This window comes from Lissotriton vulgaris, chromosome 3_1 (assembly GCF_964263255.1).
Source record: "Lissotriton vulgaris chromosome 3_1, aLisVul1.2, whole genome shotgun sequence".
Lineage (NCBI taxonomy): Eukaryota > Metazoa > Chordata > Amphibia > Caudata > Salamandridae > Lissotriton > Lissotriton vulgaris.
The window spans coordinates 1024720669-1024743404 of record NC_141689.1 but is presented as its reverse complement, the minus strand read 5'-3'; the positions used below and the strand labels follow the sequence as shown (position 1 = coordinate 1024743404).

Here is a 22736-nt window from a genome sequence, read left to right as displayed (position 1 = left end):
ATAAGCAAGGAAATGGGTGTGTGATAGTTTCTTTGCATGACTGACCAGCTGTAAGAGTAACTTTTTGGGTGAGTGGCAGTGTGTGAGTGGCTATATGGATGTATGAGTGGATATATCAGTGGCTGTGTAGATGGATGACTGTGTGTATGAGTGACTGTATGGGTTAGTGAGCAGATGTGTATGTAGACGTATGAATCACTGAGCAGGTATGTACTAACTGCTATTGGTCTGTCTATGGTTTCGATATTGGTGCTCTGCATTTTAATGTTGGTGTATGAAAGGTTTTATTAGGATATGAGGAGGTGCATTAGATGATCATGTGGATGATGTCATCAGTGATGTAATTTGAGATGTCATCAGTGCTGTCATCAGTGATGTCACTGACCATGTCATGAATGATGTAATATGTAACGTCATCAGCAGTGCATTGCTGGGTGTGAGTTATAGTTAGCTGAACTAACTATAACTGCTGAATTTCTCTGGTTGTGTACACGTGAAATATCCAACTAACTATAACGTCCATGAAACCTGTGGTTTTTTCAGTGAATATCTAAGGTTTTTTAAATGCTAATTTCTAACTATAACGTCCCTGAAACCTATGTTTTTTGTGTGAAGTGCTGAATTAGCTTTAAGAAAGCATGTTCTGACAATAAAGAAAAACAATATTATTCGAGGATGATAACACCCAATCAACACTAATCCTCAATGGCCTAAACAAAATATGATAGATCGCTACAATCGGCATGAAGTCAACTAAGATATACTCTTAATTACATTAGGTCCTTTCTACTCTCTCCGAGTCCAGACCCGAGCAAACCATTGCGTTGCTCCAACCCTTTTTGCTTAGGCCTCTTCAAATTTCTTTGTACAAGTCATTTTATTGTACCATTGTATGTATGTAGCTACTCGGGTTGTCCTCAAATTCTACAGAATCAGGGATCATGCCAATTTGGAGACTATTGCATTACAAATATCCCCCCTTTCTTTAGTTTTAAAATATTTTGACTCCGTTTAGAGAAGCCTAAAAAATGCCTCGGCAACCTCTGGCTTGAGTTGGATCTCCAATTCATGACTAAGAGCCCCAGATATTGTATCCAAAACTGGGTCAACATTGGGCCGGTGAAAAAAGTATGGAGTCAGTCGGCTGCTCCTAACGGCGAGCAGCGAAAACATTTGTCTTCCAAGTCAGTAAACATTTTGTGGATAACTTTTGGTGTATAGTAAGCCATCCAGCGTAACAAGGATGACTTTCGCTTAACGTTGGCAGCCCTTAAATACTTGATGCTGAGTGGTGAGATCATCTGACCTTTTCCTTTGATTCTGCAGAAGTATATACCTATTGCTGCCCCCTCTTAATCTTGCTCTAAAGAGAGCAACTGTTAGTGGTGATGACCCTGCACTAGCAACAAGACAAAATGTCTTCACTAGATGCATTATCTGCAATTTTTTACAAAAGAATACCATACAACTATGAGAGCACCTAGCTTGAACTCAATTCAGACACCAAGACTTACACTCATTCCATCCCCAAGGCTGATGAGCTCATAGACAGTCTGGCCACTGCCAAGTTCCTCAGTACCTTTGATTTTAATCAGGATACCAGCAGAATGCTCTGACTAATAGAGAAATAGAGAGATCAGCATTGTCGACCCCAGAGGCTCACTTCCAGTTCGGGGGGAGGCCGTTTGGACTAAAGAATGCCCCTGCCATCTTCCAGAGGCTGGTGAACAGGGTCCGGGTTAGGACAGAGGTATTTTGTGCCACCTACCTAGATGAAATAGCTGTCTTCAGCTCCATCTGAGAGGAACACCTGTACCACCTTCAAGAGCTGCTTACAGCTCTGCAACAGGGAGGCCTGACTATCAAGGCCAGTAAGTGCTAGACAGGGCAGGGAACAGTGTTGTATCTGAGACACCAGGTGAGCTGGGGTAAGCACAGCTACCCCAGGCCAAGATTGAGGCCATTGTGGCCTGAGAATCCCCTAAAACTCAGACTGAATGAGGGCCTTCCTGGGATACCCTGGCTACTATTGGACATTTCTTAAGGGCTATGGCCCCATTGTTACCCCTTAACTTAGTTGACTTCCAAGAAGCAACCAAAAAGGCGATCTAGGCAGAGGCTTGTCAGGAAGCCTTTGACACCCTCAAGGACTCCAAGTGTACCGCACCTGTACTCAAGTCTTCTGACTACTCTAAAGAATTTATTATGCACACTTATGTCCTCCTTGAATCCAAGACAAGCCGAGTGACTCCATGGACTAGTTGGCTAGACTCCTGTGTTAGCTACAGGGACATAACAAGTACCTGAGACCTTGAACACTGCTGCTAACCTCTGCTGAAGTGAGCCTTGATGCACCATGAAGTGCCCCCCCAGGTGCTGTTCCCCTAATTGTGGTGTAAGAGTGGCTTCCTTCTACCAGAACCCAAAATGTGGGACTTGGAAAATTGTGAATTAAAAACTGCCCTGAGAACCAAAAGGAGACTGGGACCTACAGGCAAGCTAATCCGCAAAACGTGCATTGCCAGTGGGGTTGAAATTGCCACAGCTCCCACTACATTCTTCTCTGCAGCAGCAAAATCTCTTCAGTGGCTCCTATTAGCAGGGGTGTCCATTTTTGTGGAGCGCTCTTTGGCGAAACCCTTTAGCCCCGTCCTGCTGGGTGAATCCAAGCTCCAGAAATACTTCAAGGTCCTACCGGGCTCGGAGACGACCAGCACCCTATTAACAAGGATGAACTCTTAAGCCTAAAAATCTAGCTTTTATGACCTGGAGTTGTTACCACCATCACCAACCTCTTCACTCAGAGATCATGTAGCCACTCCCTCTTGAAAACAACCTCCTCTCGGCTACAGACTTATGCCCGACTCCACAAAGATGCTACCTTCTCCAGAATTTGTTCTTGAAATTTCAGCTAAGAACAAAGGTCAGCCAAGCCTGGGCCCAATCCATTCATGTCTCCTGGAACAAGATGCCCACAGTTGGTGCTTTGATCTTTTTAGCGCTAGATTACACCAAACATTTTAAATTCATAACTACGATTGTACTGAATGGATTTAATTTGTTTAGGTGTCATTTTATTTATTAAAATGCTCTCTATTTTTCTAAATTCGGTTGAGAATTTTCTTGTGTTGTGTTTTCGCTGTAATACTGTTTGTATGCTTCATAAATATTGTATATCTTACCTCTAAGTTAAGCCTGACTGCTTTTGTGTCAGTTTATCAGAGGATCAAGTACATGTTAATTTTGTGACCTTTGTGGTTCACCTTGAGAAGGATTGTGGTTGTTGCCTGAGTGGGGCTTCAAAACCCCTGAACCAATAACCCAATTTCTTACAAACGTGTATTGTTAGTGTGGAGAAAATACTATCAAGCTGCCAAAAGTGTTAACAGAGGATGGACATTATATTGTTGCCCCATGGATTTCTGGATTACTTTGTGTGTTTATACTGGTTCCTCTGCAATCTCAATATGCCACCCATTTTATAATTATTTCAGCTCATGTCACCATCATGGTTCAGAGTTTGCTAGATCAAACAATTAATCAATCAATCATGAGTTTTTATAGCGTGGCTGCTCACCCGTAAGGGTCTCAAGGTGCGTAAGGGAGGGAGTTGCTGATCCGTAGATTGTCTCACTGTTCATACCTCAGTGGCTGTATGTGTGGTCCAAGATTTCTCACTACATTTGGATTAAATTCACCCATTTTAGAAAAACTGATAGAGCAATGGTTGTTCCTTACATTGTATGGGACTGGTGATTTTCCCATACTTAGCCTGTTTGGAAATCCAGTGCAATCTGGCAGAGAGGTGATAGAATGGGAAAAAAATATAGGACTGGGAATTTGCTCAAAACAGGCTGAAGCTGAAAAGAGTTCAGAGATTAATAACACTGCTTGGTTCATACAAAAGTGAAAACAGAGCAAACAGGCCACAGTAATGGTCAATAGAATATCATGGGCATTTGAGGAGTATTGTGCACACAATATAAAAGAGAAATAAATTAAGAGATGGGCATTGAAGAACAGGCCAGAGACTACGCTACGCCTAGCTTTTCAATGTTAATGATAATGTTAGTTGCATTGTAGAGCGCAAACTGTTAACCGAAGGTGTCCTGGCGCTATGTGAAGACCTGCTGGAGGATCAAGCAATAGAGGTATTGACCTGCGTAGTTTGTGAAAAGCCATGTTTTTAATGACTTTCTAAAGGCAATTAGGTTGGTCATGCGTCTCAGGTGTATGGGGAGGGCATTCCTAACCTTACCTGCATTGGCTATGAACCTTCTGCCAGCCCTGTTGGCTTTTTTTCACAAAGGGAACCACTACCAATTAAGCATCTGATGACAGCAGTGCTCTTTTTGGTGAGTACCAGCTGAAATGTTGTTTTAGGAAGTCTGGCCTAGTTCTCTGAAGAGCTTTAAAGACCAAACATAGACACTTGAACTGAGTATGCTCCCTGACTGGCAGCCAATGGATTTTTTTAATCTCAGCTGTGATTGATGAATCTTTGATGCATTTTTTCATAGTAAACTGCTAAGATTTCTGTTACCAGTAGCAGAAAAGCGTGTGGTACTAAACCCGATTCTACTTGTCTGGGTTATTTTTCGTCATTAGATTGATCTCCGCCATGGGCAGTTAAACCTGAGTAGAAAACATGTTGACTATGCGGTCTATTCCAGGAATCAGTGAATTACCTGATTTGCATTTGACCTATACTCCTAGAAGACTGCAGAAGGCTGCTTCGGCACCTGTGGACTGAGGAGGGGTCACAGACATTACCATCTGCCATCAGTTTCCTATTGAACAATGCACAGCCGCAAGAGATCACTAAACTTGTAAAATTCCTGGAGAACATAGACAAGCAACTAAGAAAAAACAAAGGAGAGGAACCTTACATTTTAGCCACTCCAAAGACGACCTTCAAATAGAAATACAGCCTTGCTTCTTAAAGTACTGGTTTCTATTTAAGCAGACCGGACAGTAATAGTAAGCTTTTCCACGCTGGAATGTTAACCAAAGATTAATTTTTCAAGTTAATAGTTGCTTATCGAATTCCATCTTTAAATTATTAACAGTACCACCATTGATAGAACCTGTTTGAAGATCTATGGTTAATCTACAGATGTGTCAACATTTCTATTAAAAGCACTGATTATTATTTTAAATCTATTTGGCACTACCCCACTTTAATAGACTTGATTGGCAAAATAAAGTATTTTGATTATTGTGAGATTCTACTTGTATTCAGACATGAGCAACTAAATCCCAGTTAACAATGGGACAATGGGAGAATCAGATGTTTTTAACAGTATTTCAGAATTTCACTAAACATAGATAAATCTTCATTTTAGTTATAAGTAATGAGCTACGTGCTTGTTTTACTTGCTGACCCATTTCAATGCAGTATAAATCAATAAATCAATGAAAGCACAGTTGGTATATACCAAATCCTCACCTGTCATAGCATAATTGCATGATGCCCTTTCTCGGTCTCTCCTGGCACCCAATAATGGACCTTTTACGGAGAGCGTTATCTATACATCATCTGTCAATTATTAAATTTATGAGTTTTTACTATCTATCATGTAAGTCACTTTTTTTTACGAACTCAAAGACTGACATATCAATTTCATCTTCTCTTCTGCAGGAGACGGTCCATTTCCTGGAGTCATTGATCTGTTTGGTGGCACTGGGGGTCTCACGGAGTTCCGCAGTAGTCTCCTGGCCAGCCGTGGTTTTGCTGCTCTCACAGTGGCCTACTTTGCGTATGATGATCTGCCAAGCTTTCTGGTCGAGCTGGATCTGGAGTATTTTGAAGAAGCTGTAAAGATACTTTTGAGACACCCCAAGGTAAGTCCCATTAGAGCTTTCTTTCTCTCAAATGCAGGCCAGAAAAGGCAAGAGTCGCTAGACATCAGAAAGTCGAGTTCCTCTCGTGTCCTCTCGAGTGAAAGCCACAACTTGCATATGTGACTGAACACTACTCACTATTGTTTAATTTTCAGTTGCTTATTCTCTGTTTTTAGTTCATATCTGAACTCTGGAATTCAAGCCACTATTACAAGCAAGTGCTTAAAATATTGTTTTAGTGACATCGTTTTTTTTGTATAAAATATATTTTCACCTGCCCTCAGAATTTACAATAATTGTGACTTCCTGTTTTATTCGGTCGCTGATTATGAGTGTGGCGGTCTTTGACTACCAGACTCGAGGTGGCGCAGCGGTAGCATGCCTGGGGTCGCCAAATTTTCTCAGGCGTCCATTTGGACCGCCACTTTGGCACCAACTGCGCCTGGGAACCACTGTTCCCTTGCAGTGGTGCAGCGGACAGGAGTATCCAATATGCAGTGAGACCGCCATGGAAAGGCTGGCGGTGGGTAAAAAAAGGGGGCCCTACGGGGCATGGACTGTCATGCCCCCCAAGTTCCAGCACAACATGGATTTCACAGTCCATGCCGTTCTGGAACTTCTTTTGCATTCCCATTGTGGTGCCCATTTTCAGGGAACCATCGTGGGAACTTCAAAAGAAAGGCCCACCAGACATGAGTTGCAATCGTAAGCTGGCCATTCACGGCTTTGGCAGTGCTGTGCTGGCACATAGCCAACTCAGCCCCGCCAAACTCGTAATCAGCCACTAAAGTTTTTCCTTTGTAAGAGTAATAATAGTGTCTTTATTCTTGAGGATCATGGCTGCCTGAGTGTTTTTCTCACCTGCTAAAACTGGAACTCGCTTATTCAAGGGATTTCTTTCTCCCGTGCACAGCCAACAGCAAGGGGAGCTTAATGTCATTCAGTAACCCCCGAATGTCTAAAAGCACTTGAATGTTACAATAGGTCTAACAGTCATCACAAATAGACATGAAAGTAATTGAGAGATAGAGGGGATAGGATGCAAGCTCGGTCGCACTGAGCCATAGAACAGTAGACACACAGGTATGGTAGTGAAGAAAGAATTATAAAGGGCTTTTGTGACAGTGGGGGGATTTGTTCACAGTTCTGCAAGTTAAGAGATAAATGAGAGCGTTAAGGTGAATGCATGGTTTGTTCAGGCACAGACCACACTTGGAGCCTGCATTTTAGTGAAGTACTAGCTTATTGCACAAAGTTTGTACTTTTATTCGGTTTATAGAATTGTCAGGTATTATTCTTTTGTTTTTAATATATGATCAGGGTTTTAAGTGGGATAAGAAACGTTGGTGGGGGTCTCTAAATGAGGCATAGCTATAGAGCTGTGACCAGGAGTCCTTTACAAGGGGTTTGGTCTATGTAATCCAGGGCATGGCCTAAATCAAGTGAATCTAGAACCCTGTGATTCATAAATTTTAAAAGTGAGCAGGCAGCCCGAGATCCTCGAAGGCCCAAAGACACCATGGCGCAGTCGAGAAACTGAACACACTAAGATAAGGCTGAAAAAACCAACGGCCAGGGAACAGAAGCAGAAAGTGCCTTGTCCCATTTGAGAAAGATTCAGATTCACATTTTGATCTTTTCTTTAAATGCTTTGCCAAAGTCCTTCCTCAGAATGTGATAGGAGAAACATCACAAACAAAGAAATTACATGATTTTTATTATTGCATCTCTTGACCGGAGCCAAGTCAGAAGAATAACCAGTATGTCATGGGCCCCAGTGCAAGGAAGGAAATGACCCCTCTGGCTGCAGATATAAAAATCAACAATAATAATGGTTTAGTGTAGCTGTAGTGTAGTTCCTAGATTCCCAATAGGCTGTGCGCATTGGAATAACATAAACAGCAGTGTAGACGTAGGACTGAGGTCATCTAGGTCTCTACTGACTATGTTAGACTTAATTAGGTTTGCCAGCTATCTCAGAGGTCACTAGAAACTTTCTCGAATGAACAGGGAGGGGTTAACTTCCCTGATTAGACAAGAAGAGATTAGCTTCTGACAACCGCATAAACATGACAACTTTGCTCCCTCAGAATAAAGAGTATATCTCTAGGAGTTGTGTGAAAACAATAGACAGCTATTTCACTCAGTCAATCGTGCATGCTTAACTTTACCAGAGTGCAGAGAAATAGAGAGACGGGCGTTTTCAATAAAAAGTTGTTATTTATTGAGCAGTCTTCTTTCTCCTGCAAGAGAAATGAATTGCCACAATTGCAATACTTATCATGAAGTAAAAAGCGTACAGTAAAAGTAGTATTATGAAATAATACTGTAAAAGCATTGATATGGTTTCTTAGTCATATTATACTTTAAAATGGATAAAATATATACATACATAAAACATTGACTAACGTACTCAACTGGTGCTTCTAAGATACGCCTACCCCGGTGTACCTGACCTAAGCCTAATACGTGGGAAGGAGTAAGTAAGTTGCAGTTTTAAGTTAAGTTGGCTTTTGCTAAGAATCTGAATCAAGAATTCTCTTAAGGTTTTAATCAGCTCCGTACCTTGGTGTTAGAATGAAGGAGGTCTTGTTTCTCGTTCTCAGGACTTGATCTCCCAGTAACCCGCAAGGGTGACTGGAAACAATGGAGCTGGAATTTCCCGGCAGGAGAAAAGGCAGCTTCTTCCCAGTGCGTCAAATGGGAGGGACGGCTTTCTCCGGCTCTCCCATCAGCTGGGCTTCGGGCAAGTAGATAGCCGCTCTGCTCCCAACCACCGAGTGTTTGCTTAAGGCAATGTTGGTATATTTATACCTGAAAGGTGCCGGGTTTTGAAGTAAGGTTGGACATAAGACGTCACTAAGAACTGTCACTAAGAACTGGCAGTTCTTCAGGACTCTCAGGAGTTCTAGGACAAATCAAAACAAAAGCAGGGGGAATTCCCGGACCGCTGGAGGTTTGGTTTGTTTAAAGAACGCTTTGTACTTTCTAGGAGTCCAGGGAAGTAGCCTTGCCGTATTTGGACCGCATTGGCTATGACTAAATATGGATATCATTCTTATGCCTTTATAAGAATATGTATTGTTATACCCGCATAAGGGCATGAATCGGGAAGATTTAAATAGGGTCCTAGATACATTCACAACATAGCCTCTGGGCCCTGGTGCCACTGCACCTGCTGCTCTAGCAGAAGCTACAACCCTGCCCAGCATTGTTGTTCTGACAGAGATCTTTCCTTCACAAATACATTAGTTCCCTTTCCAGCCAATACAGGACCCAAAACATGGGCACAGGAACACCTACCTCATGCAACTCTAAAATAACCTAGCATTGGCATAACCAATAGTTCTCGCCTTTGGGACCTTATAAGTGTTTATCCATGCAGCAGGTTATCCCCTATTGGTATGCTCACATACTCTCAACATTTTTGAATAATTGTACACTTTGAGCATATGAAACGAGCCACGATGCGTTAGACAGGAATTGGCAGCATGGCAGCATGCCTGGAGTTTGGGTGCCAAGGCGGATGTTGCAGGTGTAATGGTGACGAGCATGCACGTGTGCCGATGGACCTAGGCAGCATTGATATGTTATTGTGAGGGTGGCTGTATAAAAGGGGGGCATGCTGTATTAATGGTGTTGCAGCATGAAAATAGGTTTGATTTGTTTGGTGCTATGGGGTGAAGACCAGGGCTAGGTAGGGATCAACATAAGTAGAATTGTGGGCGGCCATTAAAACATAAGCACAGCGTATTATAGTGTAAAGTCACAAAATGTACAATTAACAGTGTTATAGAATAAAGAGAAAATGCACATACACGACCACTAAAAACAAACAGATGCAAAAAGACCGGAGTCTATTATTTAAAACTTGAGTAGAAATGCCACCGTAATAAAATATAAAGCACAGTATATTTCTTTTTAAAAATATATATAAATAAGCCATGGTTATATAATGAGCCCAATAAAATAGCAGTAAAAATGTAGCCTTGGGGATTATACAAATGTTACCGTGGTACAAAAAGAGAGTATAAGGGATTTGTCCAGAATTACACAATGTTTACCAAACGTTAACACTTACAACAACAAAATACACATAAACAGTAAGTGCAGCTGTAAGGTGGGGTAGTTATGCATATTCATTCAGCTGAAGTGACTTGAGGTGAACAACATTTACTGCTTAGGAGCATTAAGAGATGCAGTGGCTGCGTTAGGCCCGCTGCTGGTATGGAAGGTGCTGAGTGGGGGTGTGCTATGCCAGGGTTTCTTGGAGCCTATGGGGTCATGTTTGGCACTAACATACAGTACTAAAAAAATTTAAAGATATAGCAGCATTGCAGCATGCCTAGAGCGTCGTGCCATTGTGGGACGTAGCCGCTGTAATGGCAACTGGTGTGCACAGTGCCGATGGACCTAGGCAGCATTTTTAACAAATCGTACAATGTTTACCAAATGTTATGGGGTGCTGAGTTGGAGTATGCTGTGCCAAGGTTCCTACGGGGTCATGTTTGGCACTAACATACAGTAAACAAAAAAAACGCACACATGCATATACAAAAAGTAAAAATCTTCAACAACTAACTCATCAGTCAGCCTAGGCCTCTAAATGAGAATGCTTTATAGTGGCAAACAAATGAAACCATATGTAGATAATCAAGTTGTGTGCTTTTTCTTCAACATTTCTGTAATCTATGCAAAGGATACTATCTCAAGGTACTGCTGACTTTAAACATGGTAAGTAACCTGCAGTTGTGTCCATAAGGCTGAGTTTGACAATTATTACTCTATTAACCATATTAGTTCTGGCGTTACTTTGACATGTACCCCTCGATAGCCATGTTCCAATTGATGGAGCGCCTAGTAATTTTTCAATCAGATGTGCTCATTACGTTAGATTCAGTTTGGCTAAACACAGGTGGTTGTCTCTGGAAACAGATGAAAATAGCAAGAGCAGCGAGAGGTGGCAGAGTGATAAAATGTTTGTGTGAAATCTGTAATGCTGCAGATGGAAGCAAGCCTAGAGTTCGGGTGCCATGGTGAGGCATTGCCGGTAACAAGTGTGCATGCACACCGACAAACCTTGGCAGCATTTTTACCGTGAAAAAAAAAGAAATGTACAATAACACTGTTACAAACTTTCAAAAAATGTACACACAAAGCTAGCAAAATACGCAAATACATTACCAAATAAAAAACATGGTGAACGTGTTTTGTACCCACAGTGCATTCGCCCACAAACAAAATGACTACAAGCACATAAAGGCACTCAAGCAACATGCACGTCCCTGCTTGCTCCCATGGCAATACTCCATGGGAGTGAACTTCTAACAGAAGCTGTGACAAACACCCACTATTAGCCATTTGCAGGCTATGTTTTTTTAATTTGGCACACAAAAGTCAATGCAAAGCGTAAGAGGAGTCAGGCCATACAAAGTAAAGACAACAGATCGCCTAACAGTGCAAGCGCTGGATAGGCTCGACATAATAAAAAATACTATGAGATGGTTTGCAAGTAGGCTACGTGGTTCACCATTTACTAATGAGGTGTGGATGTAAAATTATATGTGTACTCAAAACAGTGCTGATACAGCAGCAAAAGAATACGGAGTCCTCCGGACCTGTGTGCAATTTAAAGACCCTTGCGATGAGCCCCTTAGGAGCACGCAGTCCTGGATAATGATGATCCTTATCTTTGACAACAACAGAAAAGAAAACTTCCCGGGCCTTCCCTCTCCTGTTGTTAATTCTCTTTGGTGCAGGCCCGGGAAGTGCATCAGTGAGTCGCGTAACTGCCTGTCAGTCGCTCAAGGAAAAGTTTTCTCTGTTTGTCTACCTACAGCATTATGCGTTTTTTCCCCAGGCGTCTATGAAGACTTTCGCTCAAAGTCATACAGCCAGATTCATGAAGCAAAATTGCAATCGCAATAGCTGCGAATCAGCAATTGCGATCGCAATTTGAAGAAAAGGAATTCATGATAGTGAAAAGTTTAAAATTGCGAATTCGCTAAAGAAAAATTGCGAGTTCGCAAAGTAATTCGCAGAATCCTGGAAGAAGCCCTTTAGCGAATCGGAAATTGCGAGAAACCATGGATTCAGCGAATTATTTTGCGAAATCGCTAAATAATCGCAACCCTCTATTCAAGAAAAGTCGCAAAATGTGAAAAACCCAAAAATCGCTATTAGCGACGCGCAATTTAAGGAGAACCCAAACCAAGGGAAAAAAAAAACTTTAACAAACTACCCACAGGTGCAGGCCTGACCAAACACACTTAAGGATACGCAGCTGGAGCATGAGGACTCTCACAATGCCAGGACTCTACATGGTGGTCAGGCGGCGAATGCTTCAGCGAGCAGCACGGAACAGACGCAGGATACAGGAGCGAATATTTCACCAGCGGATCACCCTACTGGGCCAAACTGCGGAGCAAATCTACTCCAAGTACCGCCTGAATGGGGCAATGATCACTAAGCTGATCCGGGACCTAGACCCCCTGATGCAGCACCCAACAAGGAGGACCAATGCCGTGTCCACCCATGTACAGGTCTTGTGCAGCCTGCACCTCCTGGCTTCCGGTGTTGCGTGTTTATCTAGGGTCCTGATCGATACTGTGACCTTATGCCCCTATTCGGCTATAAATCCATTTTATTCCCTATATTGGCATAACCGTTCAAGTGCGATATTCAGAAAGTCATCTCTGACCTCACACGAACAGAGCCACGTTCAAGGATATCTCTCTCTGCCACTTCCTTTGCGACCAATTAGTGCAATGACAGAGCAGAAGTCACTATCTGATATTCCTAGATTAACACTCCGAGTTCTTCAACAAAATAAAAACTCAGCAAACTGGGAAATCCCCCTTGCTATGTTTTGATTAGTAATAGAACTCTAATGAGCAACTGATAGCTATCACTTCCTAGTGATATCTTTAATTGACGTCTTATGCCCAGCAAACTTGCGTCAAACCCGGCACCTGTCAGGTATAAATACTACCAACGTTGCCTTAAGCAATTGTGGTTGAGAGCTGTTGTGCACCCTGTTGTGCATACCGTTGCTGTTGCCGAGCACTGTAGCACTCTGTCGCTGCAGCCTGCTATCCCTGTGGTGGTGAAGCTACTGATACCATTATCGCTGCTAAAGCGCGAACGATGGTGCAGTACGCTTAGGAGCCGAACAGACGTCCCTCTGCGAAGAGCCTAGCAGATCCAGCTGCCCGCGGACGCTGTCCCCCGCCTCCTCCTCTCGACGCGCTGAAGAAGAGCCGCTGCCTTTCTCGTGCAGAGAAATCCAGCTCCGGCGTTTCCGGTTTACCCTCGCGGGTGACAGGGATATCGAGCTTCCCCTGAAGGAGATACCAAACCTCCATCATTCTATTCAGAGGTATGGTGCTGACTAAACCCTTAAATGAGAATTCTTGAAACAAACCTTGGCAAAACCAACTTAACTTAAAGCTACTTACTTACTCCCCTTTCACGTGTTAGGCTTAGGTCAGGCACACTGGGGTAGGCTTAGTTAGAAGCACCAGTTGAGTATTTTAGCCTATTGTATATATGACTGTATATATGTTTTATTACTTTTAACCATTGTATGGCTAAGAAACCATATCAATGATTTTACAGTATTATTTCGCAATACTTATCTTACTGTACGTACTTTTTATCATAACAAGTTTTGCAATTGTGGCAATACATTTCTCTTGTATGAGAAGAAAGACTGTTCAATAAATGTTAACCCTTTATTGACAAACGCCCGTCTCTCTATTCTCTACATCTTGTGAAAGTAAACTGCACTAGACTGACTGAGTGAAATACATGTCTATTGTTTCACACGACCCTAGAGATCAACTCTTGATCTGAGGAGCAAAGTTGTCATGTTGCACGGTTGTTGGAAAACTGAATCCCTTCTTGTCTGTGCCAGGGAAGCTGATCACTTCCTATACAGAGAAGAAAGTTTCCAGTGACCTCTGAGCTAGTTGGTAACACAACCCAATTAAGTTTAGCATAGTCAGTGGAGGCCTGGAATATCCGCAGTTCCACGTCGATACTACTGTTTATGTTATTCCAATGCGCAGGGCCTAGTGGGAAACTAGGAACTACACTACATGGCGCCCAACGTGGGGCAAGGCGATAAACTAACGCAAGACGTTAGAGTAACTCAGTCGTGCATATTTCACACAGACCCCTTTCTCCCGTAAATACTCCAATAGACGTCTGGAGTGGGTGAAAGGTTAAAATCCGCCCGACCTTAGTAGGAAGAGATTCCTATGTAAAGCTCTGGTTTATTCAACGTTGAAGGATACAGTGTTCCAAAATATTGTGCACCTAATCTTTGTCTCCTTGGAGACCTACTCTGCAAACTTCGCATTTTAACAAATGTCGGTAGAAAATAACGGAACCTCTGGGGCCGCAGTAGATGCGACTCAGCAAGGTCCCGAACAGGCTGACCCGGATGCTATCGACAACCCGGTCCACTTAAGAAGATCTATAACTTTAAAACTTATAGAAAACGGACTGACACCTCAAGGTGGTACAGTAATTTTCGTGATAGAGGCTCACGAGTATCGGCAGACAGAGGTATTCTATTCATGGATAAATTTTCCAGCGGTAAACGCTAGAACAAAAGAGTTTCACTATTACAAAATAGAGAAACCTCCGGAAGAGTACGCTCCTTTCGAGGAGATTGAAATTCCACTTAAATTTCAAGAGCACTTGCTCTGGTTTAATGGCGCCCTAAAACACAATGATCACATAACTAGGCTCGGTCCTCTAGGTAGACCAGGAGCCACGTGGCCGGTTCTAGCCAGCTACACACCACATCCTGACATTGCAAGAATGTCTAAGGAAGAGCTGTTAGCACAGCTCAAAACACTAATAAAAATACATAGGCAATTAGTCCAATATGTAATGCGGACTGCAACAGTCCAGCCAGCTGTTAATTCACACCAGCTGACCCCTCACCAGGGGAACACAAATAAAATTACACCACAGAACATACAATCATGTCTTGGTAAAACACCCGTAAAACGGGAACAAATTCCTTTCTGGTTAGCACAGAAAATCACTCAAATAGAGGCAGTATTTCCTGATACTACCCCTATTGAGAAACACAGAATCTTGACCATCTGCCTTCCTATGGGAATCGCACCACACGTGGAGGACTGTGACACTTGGGGTACAGTCTTTGCTTCCATTTATACAAAAACACACGGTGTTCCGTCTATGGCGGTAATACCAGAAGTGCTAAAACAGATTCAAAATGAATTCGGTCCAGAGCCCGCTTTAAATCTAGGTATGAAATTACTGAAAGACTTCAAGCAGGTCTCGGCTATATTATTAGCCAACATAAAAGGAGAAGCAGCATCTGTGGCGATTCGCCAGAAGGTGAGGGAAACAGATATAAAAGATCCTGTTGAGCTTGCAAAAATCATAGAAAAATGTTATGAAGAATTAGGTAGAGACAGCTTGGGTGGGAAACCGGTAAAGCCCCAACTGCTCGAAAGTCCTGAAAAATTATTTATTAAAAATAATTCAAACACTCCTAAAAAGAGCTGGGATGGAAATAAACAATCCACTCCCAAGGAAAAAGTTTTCCAGTCCAGAGGAAGGTCTCCTCGACGGAGGGAAAGAACTCCGACTCGAGAACGCCAGTCTCCCCAGAGGGAGCCCTCTGAGAAAAGATATAACCTTAGAAATATGGATAATCTGAAAAAACCTGATAGATATCAAAGTATTGATACACGTCCCTCTCGATCTTCTCCACAGAATTCGGAAAGAAGAGGACGGTCAGACCCAGGAGAGCACACCAAGTCCAAAGACAAGGAACCTGCTCAAAATAAGAAATCTCAATTTCAGAAAAAGAAGGTAGCCAGTATTAGAGTAATCAACCATGCCGAGAATACTGAGGACACAGTTGAAAAACGGGGAGTGGGCATTGACAATGTTGGACAGTGCAGCAGAGATCAGTATAGCGCGCAAGATCTTGATGAGTCATCTGGAGACAGTGGACACGAATGAATACATTCAGGTTGAAACTGCCGACACCAGACTTAGCGAGCCCCATAAAATATACGAAATAACATTGCGTATGGAGGGTGATAAGACTAGGAAAATTAAGGGTCTATTTTGGGATAAGCTCTCAAAAGGCTATGATATTCTGTTAGCTGAAAAAGATTGGCCCCCGGAGTTTGTCAGGGAGTGCCCTCGTGGCGAAGAAGTGATTATGCCTGCCTTCTCGAATCACATTCCGATTCAGAAAAAATATACATATGCAAGGAAATGGGCAGTAGCCCAGGCACCTGCATTGTATAAAAATCATGTAGGATGGGATGAGGACTCTCCTCCTCACAAAATCCAACTAAAAAGTGAACCAACTGCCCAACGGCAGTATCCCATAAAGCAAGAAGCTAAAAAACAGGTCAGGGAGATCTTAGATCAACTTGAGTACCAGGGGGTGATTGAAACATGCACCTCTCAAATGAACAATCCTTTGTTTCCTGTCTCCAAGCCAGACAATTCATATTGTCTAGTTTTGGACTACAGACATCTTAATACATGTTGTAAAACTTTTGCAGTACAAAACTCGCATAGTGCAGCCCTAATGAATAATATAGTTAGGAAAAAATATAAAACGACATTAGACATATCTAATGGTTTCTTTTGTCAAAATATTGCACCAGAAAGCAGATCTTTGACCGCTTTCTCCGCATTTGGGTCGCAGAAAAAATTCTGTCGACTCCCACAGGGGTTCAAGAACAGCCCAGGACTATTCTCAGCTAGGGTAACAGAGTTACTACAAATCTATGATGATGAAGCATTATCTTACGTAGATGATATTTATCTCACAGACGACAACTTGGATACTCACTTGAAAAGAGTGAACACCATTATACTTGGGTTCGCAGCAGAGGGTTACAAATTAACTTTAAAAAGTCCCGAATTGCCCATCTGACAGTACTGTTTTTAGGGTACGAATTATCAAGTGAAGGGAAAAGCCTAGCGGACAACTTCTTAGAGAAGTGCGCTGTACTCCAAGCTCCAAAAGCGCTGAAGAATTTACAATCCATTCTAGGTTTTCTGAATTTCGGAAGAACTTACATCCTAAATTACGCAGAGAGGGTTAAACCTCTCTACGAACTAATTAAACCCGATTTTAAACAAATAAATTGGACTCAAAAACACACAGAAATTTTGAGATCACTGCAAACAGACATGTTAGCAAAAACAAAATTAGATACACGTGACAACACACGTGATCTTGTAATCCGAGTCATCCCAGGAAGATGCGGATTCACATACCTAACCTCTAATGAGGGAGAAAAGGTACCAATTTCAATTAAATCTCACTTGTACACACAAGCAGAAAAAACATTCAGTCACACAGAAAGAACTGTGACCGCAGTGCAAATCGCATTAGCAAATGAACGAGAACTAGCACACGGCAAAAGGATTAACATCCTCACAGCGGAATCCGCCTTCGAAGCGCTATTCAGCACAGTAAACCTGCCTACAGTGTCACTGGATCCGAAATGGATACAGTGCATAGATTCTCTAGGAGCGGAAGACGTGAAATACTATTTCGCCCCACAATTTGAAGAACTGAATGATTTAGAATATGAAGAAGAATATCCTCTGCCAATCGAAATTCTACCTCTCCCACAATATGCCTGTATAATCTATACAGATAGCTCTGTACAGCATTTCAACGTAGAGAGAAAATCCTACGATACAGCATGTGCGATCATTAAATGTCGTTGGCTGTGCGGTAAAATCAGACCGAAAGTAACAAAAACCGAATCAGTAAAGTACTGTTCGGTTCAGAGAACTGAAATTAGATGTTTAAAGATGGCGCTTGAAAATGCAGAACGCGAATTCCCGACACTTATAGTGTGCGATTCTCATTTTTGCGTCAACTCTTACAATAACAAACTGCAGAGTTGGATTGAAAACGACTACCGAGATGACACAGGTGCCACAATAAAGCATAAATTCCTCTGGAACGAGGTAGCTCTTTTAAGTAAAGAACTACAAAAGACTCACGTGATTCACGCACAGAGTCTTCAACGTGATGGCGTTCACGTTGCAGGGAATTCATTGGCTAATACAGCCACCGCGGAAGCAACTAAACCGGCTTCCGTAGCCACAAAAAAGCGTACAGATAATTATATTGACGGGGAAACCATGCTGGCAGTAAAAACTACCGTAAAAGGCGACTGTGCAGCACTACCCGTAAACTATCCACTCAATTATGCATACATAATCGATGCAAACTCCGTTCCTTTTGCTCGAATCCCTGGAGTGGGGGACAGAGTAATTCCAAACACGAACAGGAGAATATTTTTAATAGCAGACGCACATATGGGTTTGGGTCTGAGACACCAAACAATTAAGGTTTCTCTGACTGAATTACAATCAGTATACTGGTGGCCGGGAATGAGTGTAGAACACCAAATATATGCAAACAACTGTGAAAACTGCAATAGGGATCGCAGTAGTGAACCATGCTACCGGTTACCGATCAGAAACAGCGTAACGCTGCCTGCACCCCAACCTGCGTCCTATTAATCAGTTAAGGCTAAACACACTTAGAAAATGAGGCCCCAAGCGCTCGGCTGACGCTAGAACGGTTATAAAAGATTTGCGAGTCTTTATCGGCACATACGCAATTACCACGTTCCATTCTGACCAGGGTCCTGCTTTCAGCTCTCGAGCCTATAAGGAGGCCATGGCCAGCATGGGAATTGGGTTGCGGTATTCTTGTCCGTCGCACCCCGAAGGGAATAGTGTGGTAGAAAGAAAAAAACGTGACATAAAGCAATCTATAACAGCGAAGGTATTAGGTTCAGGCGCTGGGTGGGTCAAACATTTAACAAGTGTCCAGACTAGTCTTAATAACATGCCAAGAAATTCTCTAAAAGGTTTCAGCCCATACAAACTATTGACCTCGATAGTCAGATGTCAGTGGTACAAGAAGAAACAACGCACTTTGATGTAAAGGATCGTTTGGCTGTTTTACAGGAACTGAACGAAACTAGAAAATCCTTAAGCAACACAAAGTTAAAGCAACAGCCACCTACCACTGACAAGGCACCACCAGCAACAGCCCCAGCAAGGCCTGTCTGGATTCCAAAGATTGGGGATCTAGTCAGAGAAAAGATCGCGGTTAAGAAGGAATTTGGGCCTTCTTACAGAAAAGCAGTACCTGTCTTGGCAGTCACCGGAACAAGATCAGTTGTACTACCGCCCCTTGCTGGTAAAAAGGAGAACAGAGTCGTGCCCATCGATCTGGTAAAACCACAAGCATGTGGCCTATAATCAACAGTAGGCCCAGTGGACTCCCAAGAAATAACAGAATACCCAAACTTGCAACAATCCAAGAGGTTCAAACTGAAAGACTAATCACATTCGATCAGCCTACAGTGCACAATGAAGGACTATGCAATAATGCCATGGAACTCGTGCCTCTTGAAACACAGATTGAAACAGTTCGTCAAGATACAACACCAGTCTACACTAATGTGGCATCAGAAAGTGCTACCGAGAGACAGATTGAAAGAACAATCCCATCAATTTACAGAACTGCCTCTGGTTATTTCATCAACTTCGACAACTTCTCTGAAGATCAAAACGACCCCGAAGTGATGCCAGAAACAAAAAAGACTTTTAAAGAAAAAGCAACAGAACTCTTTCATCAACTAAAAGAAATCTACCTTGTTTCCCCTTGGCTAGAATTCTGGTTCGGTCTAGGTGTATTTTTCCTTCTGCTTTGGCTCATCATGGTACTGTGTTTGGGAAAATTCATTGAAGGAAAATATATTACAATGGACACAGCAAGTCAGAACATCAACCTAGTCCTGAAACCACACAGATCATCCCACGTGAAGAAAAGAGAACTGTAAACAGTAAATGTCACAGCAATTCCAATACCTGGTGGGGTTGTATGGGAGAAAACAGACTATGAGATCTATGGTCCGGTCGAAATCCTGAAGTATCCTCATCAACTAAAGGTTTCCTTAAGTGACTTTGTGACACCTAGTACATTCTCTGATGATTGGGACTTTAACAGTATTAATGACATGATGTCTGATTTAGTAATGTCAGCTAGATTCACAGATCATGATTATTTACAAGGTTCATCTAGTTATGAGCAGTTATTCTGTTACACCCACTATGGGGATCACTACTTGCACAAATCTGCACAGCCTAGAAATGTTTTTATGTATAATCAATGGGAACATTGTTCTACACCACCTATAAGCAGTTCTAAAGCATTTTTTGAGAAATTCAAATACTTCTCAGGGTTTAACACCAGTAATGCAGAAACGTTTTATTACAAACTATTAGATAAAACAGGAATGAAAACAATGCTGACAAATTCTAAATTGATATATTCAGAAGCATTTTATGACAAAATGATGACATTTGGTTTTGATTATTGGAAAAATAATATTGAAACGAAAACAATCTGGGGTACAAAAGATTGGCAGGTGCAAGGCATTGAAGCACTATTTAGAACCTGCATGATACCAGAACAAATGTTGTTTTTAAATGACACAATACACCAAACATCTTGTCTTGGCCTAGCTAAGATCAAAGACCTTAAAACACCGTCTATACCAAAGCCAATACCTGAAAATGCAACTGCAGATATTGAGTTAGACGTAACACAAATTTTAAATTTGAACAGAACACATCCTGATTGGAAAAAGTGGTTAATCTGGCCTACTGACACAAACAGCTGTCAAGATAGATTCCTGAATAAAACACAGGGGTTAAAAATGACCAGATTAGACTCGAGATATTCCCAGAGACAACATCCAGGGATTATAACAACATACAGTGTAGGGAAACTCTGCCTCGAATGGCTAACAACATCCACACTGGCTGAAATTAAGCAACACTTATCTTTACTAAAAGAAGGTGCTGATTTGCGCGATTTCATTCTTGGACCACGCAAACAGCGTCAAAAGCGTTTCATAGCGACCAGTATCTATGCTGCTTACAACGAGGCTTGGAAAGTCAAACAAATTGAAACTGCTGAAAAAATACGAGAAATTGATCGTATTAATTTGGAGAAATCACTTTCTGTAGTAGACAATGGGTTAATGACTCTGTCTTCCAGAATATATTCGTTGGACAATATTGTATCCTCTGCCTTTGATGTGATAGACAGAGATTTGCTAATGTTACAACATGGTCAGTCTCAATTACGTTCTATTATAGAATTAGGCTGGACGCTGCAAAATCTTCGTTCAGGCTATGTGCCTTGGCGTTTAATCAACACAACGTCATTATTTTCCAGTTTTAACCTTACTGATAAACAGATCAGTTTGGCACAGAAAGGAGCAGACTATACAATCCTGAGCATCGAAAAACTCGAGAGATTACCATTGACAATGTCAGAGAGTCCTGTCATTGAATGGATAATACACGGAATTATCACAATTCCGATAACAACTTTCCGATTTAAAAAGTGCCTTGAGTACATACCTGCTGGCCAGTATGAACAATTGGGTAAAGGATATGTAAAATCTGAATGGAAATTACCATACACTCATTCTTGCTATAGTGACAGCAACAAAAATGTATTTCTTAGTGGTAATAACTGTAAACATTCACTAAGCGGTATACTTTTGTGTCAGGGTATTAATTTACACGGAGCATGTGATGGAAATTCTAACAACCTTTCATGCCACCAGCTAGTCACACCTGCAACTCAGATAGAGCCCTTCTTTATGCAACTCGCAAACGGGAGTTACATTCTTAGAACGGATCACAGATGTTGTGGCCTCGTGCCAGGGAAAAGTTATCTAGTAGAAGTAACATCCATGGTCAAATGCTGTATGCAAGCATTGTTTCCGAGTGGGGCTGCAGACTCAGTGACTCCCATCTGGCCTCGTCTGAATCTCTATTCTATACGAATTGATACTTTAAGCAAAGTTAAATCTGTACTTTTACAGACAACAGTGCCTATAACGTCATCAAAAGAGACGTATGATCTTCTAGTTGCAAGGACAGCTACTGAAGTTCATGACCTTTTATCAACAAATTGCCCCGTGCATTTCGTACAAATGCTAAGCCAACTCCTTAACATGTCTAGTGCCACAAGCGTCCCAGGCATATTCAAAGCAGTCTTTACGGGACTGCTAACGCCTTTTCAAGCAATTTTGGGAATCGTTCCTAATTTTGTGCACTCTGTTTTTGGCGGCATACCATTATTTTTGGGACTTGTAGCAGGGATTTTATTTTTGACCCTCCTACTTCGTTATGGCAAGCCTCAGCTCAGACATAGCTCCCATGGGAATAGAAGAGACAATCCTAGCAATGCGCTACCGGGACAGGATAACTAACGTCCTCGGATTGGCCAGGCTGAGAGATCTAAACATGACCTGGTTCCTTTCATTCAGACCTGTATGGCAAAATTGCATTTTACCTGTGCTACGATGTATGCTTTGCGGCGATGAATGCGTGTTGGACATCTGTCTTTCACTTCCATCAGCAGTACCAATGGACGTCGATACTTTGCTCAGTCCAATAACGGCTCACGCATTGTGTTGTCCCCAGCGGCTACCAATCCTGATGACGGCATTTGTGGAGACTCCTGTGCTACAACCAAGTGGTAACAGTGGAGCGCGTGACAAAAGCAACATCATCCAGGTACAACGTTCAGTGAGCATTACTGATCCTGCCTTCGATGACAGCAATCATTCTCACACTTGCCAAGTTACAGCGCTATCAAATTTGGTTGAACTGTCACCTGAATTTGTAGACCAATTCTTTGCGAGCCTGTCTGATATGATGTTCCCACCTATACAGAAACAATAACTTTGAGAAGCTTTCTGACACACAGCGTTCCCATGAAACTCTGAATTCGGCCTTCACTTCTAGTCAACAAAGAC

General features: G+C 42.2%; 1 protein-coding gene across 1 annotated transcript in view; it reads left to right on the top strand.

Moving 5' to 3' along the window:
- Nucleotides 1-22736, top strand: part of LOC147727328 (acyl-coenzyme A amino acid N-acyltransferase 1-like) — a 324055-nt gene that overhangs the window by 282831 nt on the left and 18488 nt on the right. The window contains exon 3 of the mRNA XM_086961412.1: nt 5642-5844. Within this exon, the coding sequence (XP_086817538.1) occupies nt 5642-5844 (203 nt within the window). The remainder of the gene's footprint in view (nt 1-5641; nt 5845-22736) is intronic.